General features: G+C 38.9%; 1 protein-coding gene and 1 long non-coding RNA gene across 2 annotated transcripts; one reads left to right on the top strand and one right to left on the bottom strand.

Annotated features, from left to right (window-relative positions):
* Positions 1 to 1648: 1648 nt before the first annotated feature.
* Positions 1649 to 19217, bottom strand: LOC117822858. The gene is made up of 3 exons (XR_004633264.1): positions 19178 to 19217; positions 4967 to 5034; positions 1649 to 3024 (listed from the first exon to the last, which is right to left on the bottom strand). It is a non-coding gene; the product is annotated as an uncharacterized LOC117822858 (long non-coding RNA).
* Positions 19218 to 19324: 107 nt separating this feature from the next.
* LOC117822857 (uncharacterized protein C18orf19 homolog A-like) lies at positions 19325 to 24631 on the top strand. The gene is made up of 5 exons (XM_034697784.1): positions 19325 to 19496; positions 21306 to 21340; positions 22387 to 22862; positions 23087 to 23198; positions 23382 to 24631. The coding sequence occupies exons 3-5, from the start codon at positions 22438 to 22440 to the stop codon at positions 23694 to 23696; spliced, it is 852 nt and encodes a 283-aa protein (XP_034553675.1). The 5' UTR covers positions 19325 to 19496; positions 21306 to 21340; positions 22387 to 22437; the 3' UTR covers positions 23697 to 24631.
* The last annotated feature ends 420 nt before the right edge of the window (positions 24632 to 25051 follow it).

Genomic DNA, 25051 nt, shown 5'->3' on the forward strand with positions numbered 1-25051 from the left:
TAGACTGTCTTTTACTCAAGTCTGCATTATTCTTTTTTACTCATTAGTTAATACTGTGGATATGTTTGCTTACTAGTAGTGCTGATATAAAGCCAAAACACAAAGAAAGGGAACCAAAAATGCAGACTAAAAACAAATATGTGCTTTTTTTTAAAGTCCAAGGGCACAATTTAAAATTCAACAAAAATCCAAAAGACAAAAGCCCAAGAATCTAGGAACGTGGGTTAACTTAGGGGAAGAAACTCAGGGAAGATGCTTAATGAACTGACCAAGAAGGAAGGACACAGACTAAATCCACTGAGGGTAATCCAACTCAGGTGTGATACGAGACACAGGTGGAACTAATCAGGGTGCAATCAAAGCGGAGGGAAACACAAGGTAAGGAAGAATCAGAAGTACAAAATTAAACAGCTGAAACATGGATAAAAATACACACAAGACATGAGACGCTCAGCAAAATAACAACTAAGATCCAAAACACAGAGGAAACAAACAAGCAATGACATTTAGTGTGTAAATGCATTGATATAGATGCATCCGCAGAGCCTATTAAACATAAACTCATAATATCATGCAGCAGGAATTACAGCTGAGCTGTCATATATGATGATAAGTCCCCAGTGGGTTGGTTCCAAGGCCTCGTCTGTTTACCACCAACAGAATGCCAACAGCGCAGATTATAGAGAAAGCAGCGTATCCTTATTATGCAGATGAGAAAGATCCATGCAGGATTTACACCAAGTAGCTAGAGCTCAATTGGTGGCTGGATGCTCCAGCTTTATGATATAAAACTGAAATGAAACAATTAGAAGTTAGATCGATGCCTGCAGCTCCGGTTCTCATGAACAACATTTAATTCAACAAATGACTGCCATTCTCATGATTTGTCATTTTCCTGCCCTCTGGGTTCAAACAAACCATAGATAACAAGCAATCATCTGGAGCCCATTCTGCATTACATTTCATATTAAACGCCTCATTAGAATGCACATGTCTTGTCTCTATACAAATGGGCTGTAATTAACCCTTTGGTGTACAAATGTATCGGAGTAAAGGTGATTAAATCATGGCATGATGTTGCTCATGTGCACTGTTTATTAAGTAAGGGATAATGTATGGAGGAGGTTATGGGAAATAGAATCTCGACAGGGTGAGACAAGACCCAGACGTGAAGCTAATTACCCAGCAACTTACTTAAGATACAAGTTGTCAAAATATTTGAATTTAAAGATTATTTTATTGATTTTAAACTATTTATGTACAGTTTGTAAAAACTGTTCCCAGTAATTCCACAGAGGTGGATTCTTATCTGCCTGTTGCAGTCAATTTAACATGAAACTGTCCTCATTCAGCTCTCCTTCTTCTCTGAGATCTGGTGTTGTTCGTGTTAGGTAAAGTTAATAACCAATGTCAAGGGGTTTTGACCAATCAGAATCAAGCATCTTACACAGCTGGATGATCAGTAAGAGAGCCGGGTAATAATGCAACTGAAAGTCAGACTGAGGAAATCACCCATATGTCAAAGAGTATCATCCTGTTAATGTTGTTGTATTCAGAAAATACACCCACAGTAAATATAAAGCTGAGATTTATTCAGTCAGGACGCCCACATTTAAATTTTTAATTCAAAAATAATTCCCATTTTAGTTTTCAAAGTGTGTCTTTCTTCATACAATCGTTTAATCTGATCAAGCTGCACACAGATGTGCCCACAGCTCCCCACGTCACCAGCACAGCTGAGATCCCAGTTTGATAAACATGCACATACAAACAATCGTTTAATTCTAAATTTCAATCAGGGGAAACAATTAAATGAAGCTAATGGAGTTATTTGTTGGAACAGATGATGTGGTAATTAAGTCCCGCCAGGAGGTCTTTGGAGCTTCAACTTTTCAGGAGGACTTTTTAATGAAAGAGCATCTGTTTTGAGCTGCAGCCAGTTTAATTCCCTCACAGCAGCGAGTAGTGGTGGAGGTGACGGCCTCTGACTTCAGCTGAGGCTGATGAAACTGATGGATCAGGCTGAAGAATGTCATCGACTTGGGGATGGATTTGGACGCAGTTCAGAAAAGTCATGATACCCAGAGGATATGTCTTTATGACTTCTGTGATCATCTAACTCAGCTGCTGCTAAAGGTTTTCAATGACAAACACTGATAGGAAACAGCCAGGAGGAGATCCAGACTGTTTTTGACAGCGGTGGTCCGGCCGGGGGGCTGACTTATGCAGGGGATATAGTACATCATAAAGTATGCACTAACCAACACACATACACATAAACACAAATACACAAAAGCACAAATAAAAAGAAAACGCAACAGAGTGGATCCAGTGGAAGTTAACACATTGATAAGAATAGAAACCTATCAGATCCAGTGCTTTGATGGAGTGGAGACAGATCTAGTGGAATTGTTCGTTAAGAAAGAAGTTTCTCTGCTATGAACGTGCTGAGATCTACTAAAAACCAGGAGATATTTTTTCATCTGTACCTGCTGAAAATGTCTATTCACACCTGGGGAAGTTAAGTGGTCTGCTCTGAAAGTGCAACACTTTCCCGCCGCAAATGATGTAGGTGCCGTGTCTGTGCCCACTACAAAGTCATCAAGTACACAAAAAAGTGGTGCTTTAAAGCGTCACAGCGTATCCTTCAAAAGCCATTTCAGAATCCACTTCACAGGACTGTTGGTCAGCTCTTCTTCGAGGACAGTAAAATCAACTCCATGAAAATTTTAAATCTTTTACCTGAGCCAAAACAATGACCCGACCTCGGTCTGTGGCAGGGAGCCTCGGGCTGCTCCGGATGTTTCTAACCTTTTGTTCTTTTGGCTAAACATTGCTTAGTTTGAATTCCTGTGATCCCATATCTCACCACTCATTTCAGCGAGGACGCGGGGTGACTTCTGCATCTGTTGCCTGCAGGACTCCACTCAGAGAAGCACACACTCCTTCAGTGTTTGGCTGTAATGACTACACTGACCTGAGGTCTCGCTGCCAGAAGAAAGAGAAGCCGTCCTCAGAACTGTTCTGTGGATCAGGAAATACATGCTGTAACACAAACAGAAGATCTCTATAACATGCACTCATTTCTCATTGAGGCTCTGCTGCAGTCTGATAATGAAAACCACCACTGTCTGTACTCTCAGTTTGACTGAAGGCAGTGCTGTTTGTCTGACACTGAAGAATCTCTCTGTAAATGCAGAGGAGAGGAGAGGAGAGGAGGAGAGGAGAGGAGAGGAGAGAGAGGAGAGGAGAGGAGAGGAGGAGAGGAGAGGAGAGGAGAGGAGAGGAGGAGAGGAGGGGAGGAGGAGGGGAGGAGGGGAGGAGGGGAGGAGAGGAGAGGAGAGGAGAGGAGAGGAGAGGAGAGGAGAGGAGAGGAGAGGAGAGGAGAGGAGAGATGAGATGAGATTCTGGCATGCAACCTTTTAAATCCTACAAAATTGTAATGGTACAAGATTATGGTTGAATAAAATGTGTATGATTTGTATGCTGCAACTTTTGTTGAGCAAACACTACCCGTGTTGATGTGCAGAGTTTGTGCCAGCCAGTGTTGCAGCCTACGCGTCTCCTTCCTCACCAGCTGAGAGCAGTGATCAAATGGAAATAAATATCAGCTCTACACTTCCGGCTCCAAACCATAAAAAATTATATGATGGTTAAAGTTAACAGTAAGAGTTTGTAAAACAATGCAAGACATAAAAACCCAGAGAAATGATGTATGATGACAAAACTAATGACCGGTAAATGTCTTCTGAATGAGCCATGTCATGCTGCAACCCTCGGCAGCAGTGACCTCAAGAGCTTCTGTAACGGATCAACCCAAAGATTGGAGACACAAATAGTAACCTCTAGCTTTGGATGTCATTTCAAACACTGAAACACTGAAAGCAGCTCTAAAACCTGATACTTACCTTGAATGTTTTTCAACATTTAACCATCCTAAATCAACTTTAAGAGTTTCTGTCAAGCTGTCTTTCTGACCTTATTCCAACTGAGCTGCTGAGGGAAGTCATTCCATTCATTAGCAGCCTGATTAGTAGCCTTTGTCCTTCACAAAAAGCTTATCTTCAGACTCTTTCCAAACAGAGCAGGTCTAGACCGTACTCTATGTTCTATTACTAACAAAGTCCCAACATCAAGGCCGGATAAGATCCAGTCCCATCTTTCAGACATGAGACAGAAAACTGGACACTGAGTCTGAAGTACTTTTCTGTTAGTATTATGAGCCTTCACTTTATAAGATTATGTCCGCGGAGAATATTTCTATGAGCCTGATCGTTGATATTCTGCGTGTCAAACATGTACCAGTATTCAATCCCGTCAGTTATATGCATTTTGTTGCTGTAGAAAATATAATTTAGGGGGAAAACAACCTATTTGGCCATGTTTTTGACGTAAGAATAATAATGGTTTTTTTTTTATCAATTAATCGATAATTGATCGTTAACATTTCCAAAAATCGATCACGGAAAATACTTAAAATGTACATCCCTACTTCACACCGCTCTGTTATCACCTCTGTGCATTCTAAAGCTTATTGAGTCATGTGGAGCTTAAGTCCAAGGATGTAAAAGTTTGTGTTAGCTCTAAATCATAACAAACATTAACTCCAGACATTTTACAGAAAGAGTGTCTAGACTGCACTTTTTGTTGAGCAACACCAGACTCATTTTGAACGGCCATCTGTAAGACTGTGCCATAGTTAGTAGGCGGGATAGAGGAAGATGCGGACACCCTGTAGATGGATAGAGACAAATAAACAGAGCAACAAAAACAACAACAGATATAAGTGATATATGGCCACAATAGCAGAAATAATGATAAATGTGTGTGTGAGGTTTGCAGGAATATCAAAGTCTGATAATCCACAGATCAGTTTAATATTAATATGGACAACCAATATGTTGATAAATTGGCAAAGACTGATAAATGTAATTCTAATAACAATGGTAATAAAGATGAGACTCACACTAACAGATGTCGCAGCTGGAGTCCGGTTCACAACAGCAGGTCGTCTGCATTAATGGCCCAGAAAATCTACAAGACAAAGGAGCTCAAGTTTATTCTATAGCACATCAACAATTATATATCTTTTGTTATTTAAGTGTTCAATCAGTTTAGAGTCTATAATTAGATTTTTATTGAACTTTTCAGTTTCAAAATGACCTCGTGAAAAAATAAAAGATCTTTAAATCTTAGAAGCTTCATGCAGGAGGTTCAATTGAATTTTATTTTAATTATGAGTCAATCTTTTTGTGTTTTTCTTTCACATAATTTAATTTCCACCATGGATTGTTGCATAAATATTCACCAGAAAGCAGGAAATTAAGGTGGACACCAAACCTCAATCCTATTACTTCTACCTCAGTTTGTTTAAATTATCTCTAAACTGTGAGTATCAGAGGTTGTAAAGGAGGTGCACCTTTTAATTTATGGCCCCTGCCACTCAAGCAGCCTGAGTATCTATCAATCGATCAATCAATCAATCAATCAATCAATCAATCAATCAATCAATCAATCAATCAATCAATCAATCAATCAATCAATCAATCAATCAATCAATCAATCAAGCTTTATATTATAAGGCACCTGTTATACAAATCAAATGCAATTCAAAGTGTTTTACAGTGATTGAATAACAAGAAAGCAGTAGAAGTAAAATAAGGGGGAAACAAACTACAGATTAAAAAAGAAAAATGGATTTTGAATAAGAGAATAATGCAAGACTAATTAGCTAAGTTAAGGCATCAAAAAAAACAATAATAATATAAATACATTTATGTTTCTATGTTTGTCTCTCGTTGTCTAGTTTGGTAACATTTCTTGTTTAAAATCAAATACATTTAATTTCAAATTCTATATTTTTTTTATTATCTATTTTCTGTATTTATTCCATCATAACCTTTTTCTTACAGTAGTTTTCTTTTTTCTTTTTTTTAGATATATTAACAGTAAGTAAATACTCTATTTCTGTCTATGCACTTCAAATTTGAAAAACCTTATTAAAATAAAAAAATTTAAATAAAAAATGAAAATCGAGTTAGGATAAAAGTTGAATATAAATAAATGCACTAAAATATCAATAAAACTGATTAGAAAAATAATTAAAAAAACAAGTAGTTAAAAATAAATAAATCAATAAAAAAAGAGCTTTAAAATCAATAAAAAAAACAAAAAAAAAACCTCAAGCCAGACTGAATAGATATTTAGTTTATGTTTATGCAACTGACAAAGAGCGTTTTCAAGAGAGTAAAAGACAAGCTCTCGAATAAAGCTAAAACAGAATTTACAGTAGTGTTGTACATTTAAAATTGTCATTCAAATATATTTATTATACTTTGGCAGCTGTGAACATGTTAGTCTCAGCCTTGGATGGTTCCTTCTGCATCTGAATATCTCTGATGTATTATGGCTCTGAACCTTTCAGCACTTTATAAACCATCAGTTATCTCTGTTAAAGTCTCATTAAGGTCACCTTTCCATTCACAGTGAGTTTCACCACAGATGAGGAAACCTGAGCAGCTGCACCTTTTAAAGATCTGGCTGTAAAGTTAAAGCAGAGAGAAGACAGGCAGACTGTGTGGGAAACAAAAAATTAATTAGGTGTGTCGACAGACTGCAGCTCTTCTCACACTAATTAAAGCAATGTTTCACCCTCAGGCCTGGCTTCAGAAATAAGTCAGAGTGATTGTTCATGAATTATTCTTTTATGTCAGTGAAGTCATTTGTTTCTCCTGAGTAAATGAGTTGTCACAATACGGAGGGCTGGAGGCTAATTAGCAAACTCAAAGTTTTGTAGTGTTTCCTTTCCTTGGGATGCAATCCAGCTTTTTTGGTCCGATCTAAAACTACAGTCACATCTTTGATTGCAAGACAGAGCTGTCACTTAGCATTTGACTAACTTTCCTATGCTTCACAATGGGTTAAGTTTATCTGGTTTTACGAGCAGCTGATGGCCAATTCAGCATGACGGCCTTCTCCAAAAGTTCCTTGGATCAGCTTCAGGACCGGTGAATCTGGAAGACTGCTGCATGAAGGTTTATAGTTTTTTAATAGAATAGGGGCAGGGGATTTATTTGAAGAACTTCTGCAGCTGCTGCTGATACCGACAGAGGCTGTTGCTTTCTGTGCAGAAGCTGAACCTACACCCTCAATTTCAGAACTTTGCTTGTTTATTGTTGGTTATTGTTGCCTATATAAAAGTTGTCCTTGCTCTTTCTCTAACTAACTTTAAGTCTGTTTTAAAATAATCTTTTTGCCCTATATTTGCTTAGAAGATGTAAAAACAATTGATCGAAATCCTTTTGTATCATCAGCTCTAAACCTGGTAATGGTACCTTCGAAAACACTTTTGGTTAGTTTCACCCACACGTACGGACCTCTGCCGTTGATAAAGCTGAAATATGAAGACCCGCCCCAATGATGGATCTGCGATAGAAATGTCAAACTAATGGGCACTGCAGCATTCCAGAAACACATGCACAACAACAAAAAATAGCTTATTCCACGTGTTTATGCGCTCTGAGCACTGAAAATACTAAATGTGCAAAACGAGGCGTAAGTTGACACTGACATTTAATCTTTGATGATTCACATGATCTCTATTTGCAAAGCATGCACATTGTATCCAGAGAATAGCTGAAGACTCATCTTGTGCTCATGTGTTGAGCTGAAGAGCTGATCTGTGATAATCAGCTTTTTTCCAGCTGAGTATTTGATTTATTGATGCAAAATGATTGATAAATATCTCAAGAAATGCCTCCTTAATTTTACTGCACACCCTCATCTTCATGTTATAAAGACCTCTTTGCAAGTACACGTGTCATACATAGGCCAAGATTTGATGCTGCTGATTCTGTCATGGTTGTAAAATGTACTGAGGCAGATTTGATACCTATGAAATGTATTAATAACCATATATTAAACTAATCAAGAATCCAACTTGTTTATTTTAAATCCTGACACCTCAGACGTAGCGCCCTCTGAAGGGACTTATCTGATTTCTGCAAATAACCAAAGGGAGGTCGCAGCCACAGACTGAGGTCACAGGGGAGATTCATTGTTTTCATCATGTTAAAACATTGTACAACACACTCCAACATGCACAAACAGGGCCCTGAGAAAATGCACCAATGGAGGGATGGAGGTTCCAGGTCAGGAAGTGAACTAGCACCTTTGCAGTAACCAACCCAATTTCCCAACTTAGCCTGGGCGGTACTTGAACTGGCGACCTCTAGTTCCCCAAAGACTGAGCTCCTGCTGACCCTTAAGTCCATCCTGCGCCTGAGATAATAACAGAGCATGAACCAAGAGCATGACAGGTGAATTCATTTTGGTGAATCAGGTTCATTGTTTATTTCTTGGTGATCCTTCTTGAAAGTGAAGTGTGCAGGGCTACAATGTGCTGAAAAGGTCTGAGTACTCCACTGATTAAAAAAAAGGCAGGACTCTTTTATCTGCTGTGCTCCCGCTGTAATTAGTTGGTTGGTAAAAAAGACGTAACAAAGACGCCAACAAATATGAAAGAGCTGACATCTTCAGTTTCATAACCTGCATGTGAAGCACATGTAATTTTGCTTATTAGTAAGATGCTTCATATCCTGCCTGATGCTCCTGGTGAGACTAAATGGTGGCTCGGGTGGAAAAAAGGAGGCATTGAGCTGTGTATTCACAGGACATGATGTTACACAGTGAGACTCCTCTTCTGTGTTCAGCTGACATGAGAAACTAATGAACATGAAATGAAAAATATGCTCCCATGATGCTCATCCCAGATACAGGCCTGAAAAAACACAGCCATCACCCTCATGTGACGAGGCCTTTGGTTTGTGCTTTCGTTTCTTTATACTGGTTATGATTATACACACCATCCATCACCATGGCACAAAGGACAAAGATAAGAAAGTGAATACAACCCACCCATCCATCCATCGATCTCTTCCGCTTATCCGGGGTTGGGTCACAGAGGCAGCAGTCCAAGCAGATTGACCCAGGCATCCCTCTCTCTCCAGCAACACTTTATAGCTCCTCCTTGGGAATCTGGAGATACTGCCAGGCCAGGTAGGATATGTAGTTTCGCCAATGAGTTCTGAGTCTACCCGGGGGAATTCTCCCAGTTGGATGTGCCCTGAACACCCCTAAAGGTAAGCATCCGGTAAGCATCCTCATCGAATGCCCGAACCACCTCAGCTGACTCCTTTCGATGTGAAGGAGCAACTTCTCTACTCCGAGCTCCTGACCTTCTCTCTAAGACTGGACGCTCATTTCAGCGGCTTGCATCCGCGATCTCATTCTTTCAGTCAAGGCCCACAGCTTGTGACTATACGTGAGGTTTGGAACTTAGACCGACTGGTAAATTGAAAGCTTTGCCTTCCAGTACAGCTCCCTTTTCAACGGTCTGGTGCAACCTCCGGCTGAGAGAATTGAAGCCAATACGGAAGTGATAAAACTGCAGTTCCTCAAGTGTCTACTTCAGACTGGCTCTGGAAGTACTGGAAACCACATACACACCCATTGAAAAAGCTGATCTTTACAGCAGAAATGTACATTTTTACAGCCTGGTTTAAAAATGAGTTTAGGTCTGAAAAGCTCATTTCTCTATTGGCACACACTGTATGGGGGGTGAATTTTTTTTTTTTTGAAGAGTTCTATAATGAGAGGTACAGCTGACTTGATTGACCGGCGGGAACACTCTAGCTGATGGGGAGGTTGAGTTAAAGCTTGGTATGGTAGTCAGATTTAGATACACTTTTTGTTATACTGGTTAAAATTATCTTTATGTCCCGATGGCAATCGATACATAATGTGTTCTTAAAAAAGAAAAGCTGCTATTTACAGCCGGAGTAAACTTGGGAAAACACCAACCAATCCCTGCCATCAGGAGCCAAATTATGAAACCAATCATATCCCGTCCTGCCGTTCTGCCCGCCTCCTGCGCGTACATGTCATGTTTGTTTGTGTTTTTAACTTTCACTATGATAATGTTTTGGTGTTTTCTTACCGCTGATTGAGACATGAGTTGACGTAGTGCAAAACACAAACGACGTGCTGAGGACCGGTTTTGAATCAGTCACCATCATATGGTCGCAAATCAGCGTTGCTCGTGCACGTGATGGGGGTCATCCTTTTGGAGGAGCGCCGAGGGGGGGGGGGGAGGGGTTGGAGGGAGTCCTGAGGAAATACTACATTCAAATTCATTCTAGTTTTCCGTGACTACCAACCCAAGCTTTAAGCATTTCAAACATGGCATCCGCCGACTATCAGCCTCAGAAACAGATGGATGACGTCACAGATACTACGTACACTTTTTAGGTGGCTAATCCAAGGTATGCCATAGTTATGCATCGCTATTTGCACCTGTAAGTAGAAAAAAGGAATTCCAGGTAAACTAAGCAGCTTTTGGATGTCTTGCAATGAGCATAGGCCTTTGGCCCCGAAAATATCATGAAAGGTGTGTACGCCATTATTATGAAAGTTTTTCTTATATGAAGTTTCAACCTTTCCGTTTTTGTTGACTTGGTCAGAAAGGTGATCTTTTGACTTTATGTTTATTATTAAAGCCACAGTGGGCGGTGGTGAGCTGGAGTGCATTCTACTGAAAGGTGTCCACTGCATTAACAAACATGAGGAGAAAAACATCTGGAGGGCCTTTCAGTATAATGCACTGCAGCACAACAACACCCACCATGACGGCAATGATCAAGCACAACAACCACCTTTCTGCCCATGTCAACAAAAAATGATGGTTCAGCTTGCATTAGATTACACAGTGATCGTGTTTGTATTTGTAATCAGTTCTTTTTAACTCACCAACAGAGCGAACTGAAAGAAAAGAGAGATTCTGCAGCTTAATATTTACAGCCTCTTCTTTCTGTCTGCAGCACAGAACATCTTGCTGGTGAGACACAGTAACCATTAAATATCTGAAGGCAGAAGCCTGGGGCAGACAGGAACAAAGCAAACTGAGCAAAACGAGGTGGTTTAACATTCTCTCCATGCACCGCTGTTTAGTGCAGCAGAAAACGCAACAAACAGACTTCGATTCTCAAGGTCCTTATCAACAAAAAATCCATCTGGACGGCTGAGTGAAATCACTTCACAGCAAATTGTAAACCTGAGTGACAGACTCCAGAGCAAGCCGCGGTGTGACACACACACATCACACATCACACGCTCATTTGGATTGTGTCGTGCATCGCTGTGTGCATGCTGCTGACTGAACAACCTCAACAACGATATCACATCTGCAAAACGCTGCTGCAGTCTGTAAAGCTTGTTCTGAGACTGGGCTTTGTGAGAGTGTATACTGTTCTGTGAGTTCATCTGGCATCAAATGACTCCAAAAACATCAGGAACATACCTCTGCTGCAGCAGCTTTCTTTTAAACCAATGTTTGTTCGAAAACGCTGCTGCTACCTCGCACATGCAAGCAAAACTCTCAAAAGGACGAATGGAAAAGAGCACAAATAGAAGCCCCTCCTGCTGTAAACTATGTCAGTCATCCATCTGTTCATTGAAATGAGTCAATGTTATCGATTTAAAGACATCAAACCAGTTCTCTTTCATCTCGTAAAGCGTGCCTTGTCGGTCATTTTGTAGTGAGCTCTTTACTGGAAAAAGATACTGATCAGGAACTGAAGGGAATCACAAAGTTTGGGACTTTTTGGGACATGGATTTCAAAGAATGATCGTCATCTTGACTCCTTCTGAGGACAAAACAAACTCTACTGTGAGGAATGGATTTGTTTCCTCTGAAAACCTGAATCATTTTGTTCATTGACTAAAAAAGATACTCTTGCCTCAGTACGAAGTTAACCCTGAGGCATTCAGCGACGATCTGAAGAAATAAATATAACTGAGGTTATGGGATGATAGTTATATTTATTTCTATACGTTTTGTTAATATGACTTTCATTAACGCTGGGCTTAAAAATATTTTGTACTTCAAGGGATAATTTATTATTTTGTAGTGGGGTTGTATCCCCGAGGATTCCAGTCCCCCCTGTTATAAACAGTATAAACCAGGCTCAAAGGCCCTGGGAACCCAAATCAACAAAAACTTTCTACCTATGATATTTCAGACCATATGTAAATACTAAAAACTATGTAAAAATATTAGAACTCAACTTTGATCTATTTTCATAAATATGTTCATTTACGTTTTTTAACACGTTTTTACAGTGGGTTTTAAGGGGGCTGGTTTAACCTGATTTTTATTATGTAATATATATACAACCAATCAGAAATGAAACACTGAGTCACGTGCACAAATGTTCAACAAAACTACTCCACTCCTGCTCAGACTGTCTCCTGTCTAGTGGCGGTTCTGGGAAGGGGCCAACAGGGGCCAATGCTGAACCTGGACCCCCCTGTGGCCCCCCCTCCACACCAAACAAATATTATACAATAAAAAAAGCTTTGGTATCGCGCCGATGTTACAGGCGTGACAAGTGTGACACCGCATACATCGCAAACAGCAAATGAAGGAATGTCACTCTCAAGGCTGGTGTTCGAGCTGCTTCACAGTCAGTCAGGAGGAAAACTACAATCTCTGCTCAGTGGAGCGCTTTCTGAGAATAATTTCAAAACAACCATAGAGACAACAGATGTTTGTAAAGCACACTCTTCATCAGGACAAAGATGAGTGAAAAAGAATATCAAAAATGTCAAATGTTGACGATGAAGATTTTGAAATTTGATTCAGCTCTTCTCTCAGGATGCTCAAACGGCTCTTTTTCCACTCAGTGTTTCTTAAGCCTGATGATCACACTCCTCCGTAGGTTGGCAACTTTCAACTGACTATAAATCTTTATATATTTTACTCTAGATTTCTGCATACTACAACACACTGTGCATTAAAAGTTGGGATCCGACCAGCATTCCTTTTATGACTGCTAACTCAGCACCTTAACTCTCTTTCATCCCATATACGTAAATCACTCCCACCGAAGGATCCACTCCGACCACCCTGCAGTCATAAGTTGGATTATAACCCTGCAGCCCACATAACACTGACTACATAATACTAAAGCTCATTTTATTTGGCAACAACAATGTAACATGAAAGTTATTGCTCCTGGCTTTTTTCCATAAATAAAAAAGGTCAGAAATCTTTACGCTTGAAGTCTTCCGCTTCAGCAGCTTCCTCAGACTTTAAAAAAAATACTGGTAATCAGAGGTGTATGGAGGCGTGTTGCATTTACATGAGAGAAAAAAACTGCTCTGTTTTTCTGAATTAATGAGATACCCAGCACCTCAGTTGCAATCTGTGGATCCTGTATTTTCAGCAATTATCTGACCATGTAGCCAGCTTGAATGCATTTCAGGTGTACCATCTTATATTAATGAAGCCGTATCTGCTGGACTGATCCTGGAGAAATGCTGCAACATCCAGCAGATCAGAACGGACCTCATGCCTAAACAACTGCAAAGTCCTCAGGTGCTGCGCAAAGCTGACAATTCCATCTATATTACTTAAAGACATGAGGTTCTCCCAATGTTTTAATCCAAAGTATATAAAACTATGCTATCGGGGATCAGCATGCCCAGGTCTTATACCCAGACTGCCACCCAGCCTGCTACTCACTCAACCCCGATGCCTACCCCCTGCGAGTGGTGGGCCCAGCCACCAGACACTTGCCATCCAGCTCCCCCCCGGGTCTGGCTCCAAGGGGGTGCCCCTGTATCCCTCTACCGGGTAAGGCAGCTCTTGTCCCTTGTTACAGTGTCATGAAGGTTTTCTGAATCACTCTTAGACTGGCCCATCCACCAGGACCAATTTGCCTTGGGAGTTCCTACCAGGAGCTGATGCCCCCGGGTTCATCGGGACCCAGAAACCCCTCCACTGCGTTAAGGTGGCGATTCTTGGAGGTCTGGATGCCTCCCTTTAGAGGTGTTCCGGACACATCCAACTGGTAGAGTACCCTGGAGAAGACCCAGAACTCGGTGGAGGGATTATATATCCTGCCTGCTCTGGGATTGCCTCAGGATTCCTCAGGAGAAGCTGGAAAGTGTTGCTGGGGAGAGGGATGTCTGGGTCAATTTGCTTGGACTGCTACCTCCGCGACCTGACCCCGGATAAGCAGAAGAAAATGGATGGATTGATGGATGGATGGATGGGTAAATAAACTGGATTCAACTGAACAACCGGGCGTGTTTAGGCTACTTCCTTGTGTAAAGAAACAGACTCATGCCTATATTTTCCTGCAGGGAGGAGAAGTGTATCGGTCTCTTGTCTGGTCTGTAGTACTGTTTGTTCCCTGTTAATTCATCAGGATGAAACGATTCCATCTACAGTAGAGTCAGCGTGAGAGACTTGTTAAATGTTCCCTGTCTGATCATGAACAAAACAAGGCTACCATTCTCATATCACGAGGGGATCAGGGTTTTTAATAGCCATAATGCCTGTCAAAGATCTTCGTGTTCATATAAAGTACGATGGGCTTTGTGTCCTGAAGGTCTGCCTGCGAACATACTCTGCAGTCAAAAGACTTGTCTGTCTTCTCCTGTTTGTCTTTTTACATAATGTAAAAATGTCTAGTAGCACACAAATGCACCGTACTTGAATCATACTCAGGATGACATTGTGTGACAAGACAGGGACAGAAATAGAGTGATCAATAACAGGCCTGGCTCTGTGTACTCAACACTAAGGCACATACTGTAATAAAGGCACAGTGGCTTCATGACACAGAAGTTCAAAGGTGATAAACTTAAATCTTTGACCTGCATTACTATGTACTATTTTTGTCTCATGTAGGTTGCAAGCTAACAACAAACACAACACTGTCATAGAAGCCATATTTAGATAAACTGCTGACATGTTTTTGATCACCTCACACATGCAAACATTTAAAGCAAAGCAAGCACAGAATAATTATAGAAAGTTAAATTGCAAAGTAATATCGGCACACAGTGTACGAACAAGTTTGTGCACGTTATTACAAATCGTAAGTATTGCTGCACATAAGCAAAGTTTAATCAATATTGCAAACGAGTGATAGGAGCAGGTTTATTTCTGTCAATGTACACTACCAGTCAAAAGTTTGGAAACACCTTCTCATTCAAGGGTTTGCATTTATTTTAATTATTTGAAACACTGTAGATTAATACCAAAGACATCAAAACTATGAAAGGACATATATGGAATTATTTAATGAACAAAAAAGTGTGAACAAACCAGAATATGTTTTATATTTTAGATTCTTTAAAGTAGCCCCCTTTTTCCTTCATGACAGCTTTGCACACTCTTGGTATTCTCTCAGTCTGCTTCATGAAGTGGTCTCCTGGAATGGTTTCTAAGTGGTTCTAAGAGGGATGGTGATGGTTGCATGCACACAGTCACAATCACAGAAGAAAAAGGTTTCCTTTTCTTTCTTTTCTTTTGCTGCAAGAATAAATTGCATGAATATTTGACAGTTTGTGACAAACATGACACAAACCAGAAATATATATGCAGACAAGAGATAAAAAAAAAGAATAGAAAAAAAAGAGAAGAAAAAAAAAAAAAAAAAAAAAAAAGGATCACCGCATAGAGTTTTTGGCATCATGGTGAGATGGTCCCTCTCCATCTAAGTGTCTTAGGTCTCTCTCTTCTTCTCTTTCCCTGTCCCTTTGTATATCCTTATGTAATCTTTCTTTTACTTTCTTTTATTTTTTTAATTATTATTATTATTATTATTATTTGTCCACCTAGGTGTGCACGCCCTCTTTTACAGAACATGATAGGCCAGAGTTCTAAGAGGGATGGTGATGGTCGCATGCACACAGTCACAAGCACAGAAGAAAAAGGTTTTCTTTCTTTTATTTTGCTGCAAGAATAAATTGCATTAATATTTGACAGTTTGTGACAAACATGACACAAACCAGAAATATGCAAACAAGAGAATAAAAAAAAAAAAAAAAAAAGAAAAAAAAAAAAAAAAGGAATGGTTTCTTATTAACATGAGCCTTGTAAAGAGCTCAATTGTAGAATGACTTGCCTTCTTAATGTGTCTGAGACCATCAGTTGTGTTGTTCAGAGGTAGGGTTAGTACGCAATGGATAGCCCTATTTGACTACTGTTGTAATCCAGATTATGGCAAAACCAGATTATTTCATAGTTTTGATGTCTTCAGTATTAATCTACAATGTTGAAAATAATTGAAATAAATAAAAACCATTGCATGAGAAGGTGTGTCCAAACTTTTGACTGGTAGTGTGTGTTTCTTAACAGGACAACTGGAGCAGCCTTAAATGAAAGTCAAAAAGAGAAAAAAAAAAAAAAAATGAAAGTCAGCAGCAGGAAGAAAGGACTTGTGTCTCCCTCTGGTTTTAAGAAGTGCTCCCTGCACGCATAATTAAAAAAAAAAAACATTCTGGAAGACATCTCGTGACCCCCCATTTGTGTCTCGCAACCCCCCAGGGGTCCCGACCCACACTTTAGGAATCCCTGCTTTAAGGCGTGGATACGTTTTTTCGTATATACCTTCTGCATCAATGTCCAGTTGTCCTTATGAGCAAAACTCTCACATTGCTTTGATAATTTTGAGAGCAGCTTCAGATAAAGTAAGATACTTTATTTTGTGTGCTGTTCAGCGTGTGATGCAGTAACAGAAGTTAAAGGAGTATCTGATCTCCTGTTGGCCTTCTCATCAGACAGCAAACATCTATCATAACAGACTGAATTTACATCTTTAACATAACATTAATATGATTCATCCTCAAGTTGGATTTGTCTGTCCGTACACCAGGACAGAGCTGTGAGCTCTTAAAGCAAGGCTGATGTTTACTGAGTCCCAGGTGTGTGTGGAGGTCAAACTTAAATGTATGAAAACAAACATTGAGAGAGTTTGGCTCAGTGGTTAGAGACTCTTCTTTAACTGAAGGACTCTGTTTTAATCCCTCTACACGCAATTATCTATCAACTGTGCTGAGTATACTTCAACATGAGCCTGAATACTAATTATAGTCAGGGATGATCTGTGTAACATTTCACATTGAAGTTAGGGGGTAATGTGCAACAAGGTAGAAGGTTTTTTTTTATCATACTTTGACATTAACCTAAACAGAAAAGTGCATTGTCATTTGGATGGAAATAAGACATCATTTTGAGGGTGGCCTTTTTGTAAACACTGTGACAAAATTTCAGTTTGTGTCTAAAATATTTTGACAACCACATGGATAAAGGTTGGCCGGCCGATTAAACTGTCCGATTATTGGCATTTTGAAATAATTGTTCAGCTGCTTTGTCTGGCTATGTGGCTTGAAACCGAGTTTGCCAACAAACATAAACAAACATATAAAAATGCTTCAGGACAGTTTTTAGGAAGGTGGTCCATAAGCTAGTTTTTAGCACTTTATGCCTTTACCATAACTTTCATGCAGCGTGCTTTAAATGTTTACGTATATTTCCTCAGCCACTATCGTTTTACCTAAATGATAACATGTTTTTCCTACAATAATGATAATAATAATAGTAATAATAATAATAATACTTTATTTATATGCACCTTTTTTTCTACTGTCCATCATAACATAATCTCAGGTGCCTTCTTTTCAACAAAATGTCAGAAAATTGTCGTGTTTTGTTTTCCATGTCTGATGAAGATAGACTTCCGTACCTCTTTACACATAAAGTGTTTCAGTTTGCTCAGTTTGTGTTAAATGCTGTTCAGCGGCGTTGGAGCACACTTTGTCTGATTTAGTTGTTGTCTCTGTCAAATGTCTGAAGTGTACCACTGTGCTTTTCAATTACTTTAAGTCATTGTTAGACATGTGCGTTATTGTAACTGCTCTCTTCTTTTTCTTTTCTTCTTATGTTATTGCTCCTATTTTGTTTTGTTTTTGTAGTGTCTTGTAGGTCAATACGGGCAGGGCAAAACTAAACTAATCTAAAATATATAGCACTTTTTAACACAGGTAACAAAGTGCTTCACAATGCGCAATAAAAGCAAGTATAAATGCAAAGCATAAATGCAGCAATAAAACAATTAAAAGTGTACAAACTTATAAAACAGAGCCATAAAATCAAAGTTAAAATTAAATAAAATCACAAAATGAAAAGACAGACTAAGATAACATGTGTATTGAATTGTAATGTGCATGCAATAACTGCATTATACTTTTTTTTTTCATTTGCTATTATTAGATTGTTGTATTTTATCAAATGCAAAAAAACAACAACAACATGATATTGTCTTTATATATCGGCCATTAAAGTGCTATCTAGCTAATGGTATCAGCTGCTGCACAACCGATATTGATCGACCACTACTGTAAAGGATAGGCATTAAAAACTACTTAAATGATCAACATTGCCGTCCTTTCTCTCTTTTTTGCTTATGTGGGTCATATAGAGGCATCAGTGTTTGCTTTAGATTATATCATAAAAGCCAAAAACCCTTAAAACAAGATAGAGAGAGAGCCCAAGAGCTGTATGGCAGCATTATCCGAAAGAAATTGCAAATACAAAAGAAAGAAACAGGCATTGACGCAGTTAGTCTAGCACCAACAATGTGAGAAGACCACCCTCTGCTGCTTCAGCTCTTACAGTGCATGTTAGAGGACATGCCTACATCACAGTACCATTAGTCTGACTGAGAGAGGCACTGGTAAACATGTTTGTACGAGATTTTTGTGGCAAGGTCGCACATCTGAGGTTTTACATTTTTTTCACAGTCTGTATTTCATGTTTGCATTTTTGTTTTCTCTGAATTAGTGTGCCCCTGACACCCTGAAACGTATGTAGGTTTGACATAAAAAGGGTATTTTAGTGTCTTCACAGTTTGTAATTTCAAGTCTTAACTCTAAACTTAATTAATCAAACTGCAGGTTATGTTTTTTTATTATTTCTTTGATTTAACATCTGTGAATAGGTGATACAAAGACAAAATGTGATGAATAAACTACAGACTAGACCAAAACAAGATGGAGGAATGTGATATGAAATACTTAAAAATAAAATAAAATAAATACCAGAGGAATTAAATAAAATAAAATAAATTTATAAAAAAAAGAAGACAGAATAAAAATAAAATAATGAAAAATGATTCTGATATGGTCATAATGGTAATAATAGGGTCTAAAAGATAATTGCTCCCAGTTAAAAGCCAGATTAAAAAGGTAAGTCTTTATTCTACTTTTATAGCACCCAGAGATAATAAAGAAGAACACGCAGGAGGAAGGGGACACATTAGCTTACATTTTGGAGCTGTTTTCGAGGAACTTCGGGCTGAGTGAGTTCAAATCTTACGAAGAGGTCGACATCGCGCTAGGCATGCTGGGAAAACGATTTCTTCCACGTCTACGTTGTTCCCAGCCGAGTGGGACGCCAGGGGGACGTGAACTCAATTTCCCATGACTCTTTGCGCTGTTGGGGTTACATGCTGCCCTGCACGCAGTCTGTGTGCTGCATCAGTGGTAAATGTGGTCCTTGAACGTTACATAGCACAAGCATACTCGTATGGCCGAAAGGAGAAAGAGGGTCAATTTAATTTTGACCTCAACACGAAACTTAAAACGTAAGTATTATCGGCACCGTGTCTTGTACTCGTGTGTGTTTTAGTCACATTAGTTGGCGTCAGCTTGTGTTTCTGACTCTGCTTGGAAGACGCGCAGCTAGCTAGCAGCTAACTAGCTAACGTCAGAAGGTAAAGTTGGCAGCTGTTCAGAGTCTGGCCTTAACAAACTGGCCCGCAGACACTCAGTGTTTAAAGGACAGACGCTTTAATAGGATAAATGTCTCCTCGACGTTCCCTTTCCTCCTGCAGGAGAGAGGGAATGAAAGCGGACTCCTCGTCCTCCAACCTGGACTAGCCAATGTCAACCTGATGTCACCCTAAAATAGACGTCTGAGGAAAGTTAGCATGAATCCAGGGCATGGATCCAGTCACAACTTCTATAATAAGCCTAAACTGTCTTATTTATACAGTCTTTGTATGTATTATTTCTTATTTCGAAGGTAAACATAAAGACTACCAGCCTAATTGTGTTGGCATCGTACATCTAACTCATGCTCTAGTTAGCTTGATGCTAGCAGGTGTGTCTGAAGTTATGCAACACTTAACTTTGTGACTTTGTACAACTTTAAAACCCATTTTCAAAACATAACAGCTCTAATAAAGTGGACTTATATAAAAGGATTAAAATCATTATAGGTTAACAGAGCTCCAGAGAGAGCTGTGTACAATTTGCATGATCCTAAAGCTTGAAGACAATGTTTACTCATCATTCAGCTACTTTTGTCACTTGGTGTTGTTTGTTTATGTTTGTTTATTTATTTGCACAATTAAAAACTCCACACAAATAGTGATCTAATATCACAAATTAATTATAAATAATTAAAAAATGTCTGAAAATATAAAAATAATTACCTTTTTTATTTTTTCAAATCTAATAAAATAATATTTATATTTATTAAAATCATCATAATAATAAATACTACAAAATAAATACATAAATCAATGATATTAATTCAGTATGTCCAGGTTGTAAAATCAAGCAGCATGAAGATGTTATGCACAACTCAACACATCAAGCCAATGTTTCCTCTTAAATCAGCAACTTTTGTCACTTGGTGTTGTTTTTTTTGTTTGTTTATTTACTAGCACAATTAAAAAAAAATAATTCACAAGATAAAAGAACAAAGATAAATAAAATACAGTGCAGAAAGAGGCAGAAAACTCCATCCAAATAATGATCTACTATCACAAATTAATTAAAAGTTACTAAATTGACACACAAAAAGACAATACTTGATCATAATAATAAAATAACACATAATAAACTAAATTAACAATTAATATGAATACAGTATGTTATGTGGTTAAGCAAGACTTAATACAACTATATTGACACCACAGTGATAATATTAGCATTAGCATAAAAACACATTTATATTGGTTGATTGACATTATGCCATCAGTATCACATTTTTAAATCAGATGATCTTTTCATACATTTTAACATTATCTTGCATGCGCTTGTTCGCCTTGGTACCTTGAGTAAAATACATTATTAAAATCTATCTGAAGCTTGTTACAGCTCAAAGTGGAGTAAACTTAAAAGCATGTTTCTAAATCATCTGTGCACGTATGAAACTTTCTTGCCAGTATATTTCCTTGTGCACAAAGCCTGCAGCATTAAGCGTGCACATTCATCATCATCTCTTAAGTCCTGATCATGTGACCTAAATACTTTACTTGGTTGATGATAATATGGCATCCTGTTGTGACATCATGTTTATTCAGCCTCTCTCTCTCTCTCTCTCTCTCTCTCTCTCTCTCTCTCTCTCTCTCTCTCTCTCTCTCTCTCTCTCCCTCTCCCCTCAGGTGCTGTATTTATGGTTGTGCAATCATAATCAAAGGTATGTTCAGGACCTTGAAGCTATCATAAACCTGTGTTATCTAAAGAAATAAAAAGTGACACTTATTCAGGGCGTAAAGTAGGTCACGGTTTGTTTGTTCATTGAGCTGTTTAGGATTAGAGTTACCTTAGTTCCCTTCACAAATCCCATTTACCTTCATGTGCAGAAGTGATCTTCACTGTAAATATAAGCTAAATGCTCATTAAGAAGGAAAACCAGGACACATGTTTGAGTCTAATTAGTCCTATTAACTAGAAACTTCCATAACTGAAGGGGGGAACGAATGTCCTAGAGTACTGGTAGTGTGAAATCAAAATATATTTTTGTCTGTGATGATTCTGTTTTCTTTTGTTTACACTCCAGATTAAATAAATACTAATCTGAGACTTTAACCACAGATCAAAGGGTTGCAATCAGGCCTTTAAGGTAGTCATAAAAGTGCTCTCACTATTGACACAGTGATAATATGTCCAGGGGGAAAGTTTGCAGTAAAACAGAACACTTTATTTATTATCAAAGTTTGTTGTTGAATCAAGTTCATCTATGTCCTGACGTCAATATTAGAGAAATAGAAATTTTAGCCACAGTTTTCATTTCAAAAATCAGTTAAATTTATTGATAAAAATATGTCTGAAAATATAAAAATAACTAACTTTAATTATTTTTTCAAATCTAATAAAAAAAATTATATATATATATATATATATATATATATATATATATATATATATATATATATATTAAAATGATCATCATAATAATACAAAATAAATACATAAATATATAATAAATCAATGATATTAATTCAATATGTCCAGGTTGTAAAAGCAAGCAGCATGAAGATGTTACACTCAACTCAACATGTGTGATTGACATTAAATATTTTCTTCTGACATTTTAAAGACCAAATAATTAATTAAATAATTAAGAAAATAGTTTTAATGCCCAAAAAACAAAACACAGTGGTGATACACTAAACAACAATATTTATGTAACTCTGTCCCTCTAACCCTCAGAGTGATATCAGTGTGTTCTTGTTCCCACAGTCTCTGGTTAAGCGTCACAGAGAAGAGGAGGAGGGAGAGGGAGCACAGACGATGATAATGCAGCGCATCCTTTGTAATGGAACGCTGCGCCGTGTCGCAGCAGTCCGCCCCTTGCTGGTCGGCGTCAGCGTCACAGAGCCCCCGGTAGCGTTTTGCTGCTGTGCCCTCCGCCTGTCGATACCACCACCCACCGGTCGCTGCCTGCTCTCAACCTCAGCCAGCAGCAAGGCAGCACATCAACCAAAGCATCAGCCGCCTCAGGAGGATCCACAATCCACCTCTACACCTTCAACACAGGAAGTCCAGAAAGAGGAAGCATGGCCTGAATATGTGGAGGTGGACCCCCTGCAGGATAAGTCCATCGGTCTGGTCCAGAGGTTTAAGAGGACCTTCAAACAGTATGGAAAAGTGTTGATCCCTGTTCATCTCATGACGTCCACCGTCTGGTTTGGAACCTTCTATTACGCTGCTATGAAGTGAGTCTCATTGCTCTGACTTTACAGTTCTGCATGTGACCTCACAGTAAATACCAGACTCATTCTGTGTCAGGGTCAGGTACCACTATTTCTGAAATCTCCTTTAAGGCTCTTTTTAAATAAACAGAAGCATAAATTGATTTAACCCTTTTGATAAATACATTTACAGCTCTCTTTTTTGCACCTACTTACATTTCCCCCTCTGATTGATCTTTCTTTCTCAGGGGTGTGAATGTAGTGCCATTCCTGGAGATGGTTGGTCTACCAGAGTCACTTGTTGGCCTTTTGAGAGACTCCTCGAGTGGCTACGCTCTGACTGCATACGCCATGTACAAGGTAATTTCTTTCTCTGCTTTTTGAGTGAACACTGAACCCTCAAATTCCTGACGCCTTCATCACCAAAGATTAAAAAATGTATTATTCTCTCAGGTCAGAGTTCATTCATGAAGTAGATTCTCTGTGAATGGAGTGACGGATTCAGGTTTCATTTGGCTCTGTGTTTTTCTTTGTTTCCTCCAGATTGCAACCCCCGCCAGATACACGGTCACTCTTGGTGGCACGTCACTGTCTGTTCAGTATCTCCGCAAGCACGGCTACTTATCCACACCGCCACCAGTGAAAGAATACTTCCAAGACAAGATGGAGGAGACGAAGGAGAAACTGTCGGAAAAGATGGAGGAGACAAAAGAGAGGTTTTCAGAGAAAATGGAGGAAACGAAAGAACGTTTGTCTGAAAAGATGGAGGAGACTAGGGACAAGCTCACTGAGAAAATACAAGAAACCAAAGAAAGAGTCACTGATGGGAAAGCGTTTTTTAGAAAGAAAGGCGAGTAGAGAAGCTCTCTCTTCCTGGTGGCGCCTCTGAATGATCCTATTTTGATCCAGACATGTAATCAGTGAGTGTGAGCAGAGTGACAGGAGGCGCCGAGATGCCGCTAGGAAAGATTGGAAAGACAGAGTACCATCCTTGTCCTAAAATTTCACCTTGCACTCAGAGTAATCACCTGTTGTCTATTTACCGTAAGTGTAAAAATCAGTCCCTTACTGTCCAACCTTTACCACTTTGCACTGTAAGTGTAGACTAGAGAGCAGCTTAGCAGACTCCCAGCAATGCTACGATCTAAGCCTGTCATCTCAAACTGGATTTACGCTGGCTCAAGTGATCTGGACTTTAACTCTTTGCGGGCTGTTAAATACGGGGCTGTGTTCACATTCATGCATGAGAGGAAGAAGAGCCGGGGCTTCAAAGGAATTGAAAAAATCAATGTGCCTGTATAAACAGCATCCATGTAAGACTGAACGAGACAGAGCAGGTCTGATCCTTCTGAACTTGAAGCTCATAGTAACATGTGTGTGCGAGTCCATCAAAGCCTTTCTGAAGGCTGGGTTTCACTTAGTGTCTTTTCTAATGGAAGGGGGAAGAATCTAAGTTTTTCTAATGTATTTTTAACGGATAGCCTGAGCTAATATATGACATTATTGTACCACTTAATGTGCTGACTGAAAGTTGTGTATGATGTGACAAAGTCAGATTTATGAAAGCTGTTCTTGGAGCAGGTATATGTCCGCTTACATGTGATGAGTTCTCTGTCATACATGTAAACATGCAGCAAGTTCAGTGTGGGAGCAGAGAACACGCTGTGGATCACGGTGATGTGTCAGATTGAATATCTTGGGTACTTTGGTAAATAGAAATATGTTGTCTTCAGAAATTCAAACAGATGTCTGGTTAAAACCACAACTAAATAAAGTCAAATGCAAATCATGAACGTTTGTGTGTTTGTTTTGTGGAGGATTAACTCTTAGTATATCTTATGCTTCTACTTAAATACTTTTGCAGCATTTTAACTTTATGAAATTTGCTATGCTGTGATAGAAACATTGTCAAAGTTTAGGTGGGGTTATGACACCCTGTTTTTTTCTAACATGATAAAAGCCTAAATCTGTCCTTTTCTCATCACCAATCTCTGCATGTGTGCAATGATTTAGACTAAAGTCTCGAGTTTGATCTCAACTTTAACCAAACTTTATTCCACTTGTGAAAGAAGAGTTACACTTTCTTAAACCTTCTTTAAAGCACCTTAATTGATGTGAAACAAACTGAAATTTATACTGATTCCAAAAGCAGAGATAACTCTAGAAAAAGACTCATTTCTATATTTATATTTTCAATGCCCTTCTGTGAGTGT

The sequence above is a fragment of the Notolabrus celidotus genome, chromosome 12 (assembly GCF_009762535.1).
Source record: "Notolabrus celidotus isolate fNotCel1 chromosome 12, fNotCel1.pri, whole genome shotgun sequence".
In the NCBI taxonomy this organism is placed as follows: domain Eukaryota; kingdom Metazoa; phylum Chordata; class Actinopteri; order Labriformes; family Labridae; genus Notolabrus; species Notolabrus celidotus.

Coding starts and splice junctions, on each gene's coding strand:
- LOC117822857 (XM_034697784.1), top strand. CDS start 22,438: ATGATAATGCAGCGCATCCTTTGTAATGGAACGCTGCGCCGTGTCGCA. Junction 22,863..23,086: donor TTCTATTACGCTGCTATGAA/GTGAGTCTCATT, acceptor TTTCTTTCTCAG/GGGTGTGAATGTAGTGCCAT. Junction 23,199..23,381: donor CTGCATACGCCATGTACAAG/GTAATTTCTTTC, acceptor TGTTTCCTCCAG/ATTGCAACCCCCGCCAGATA.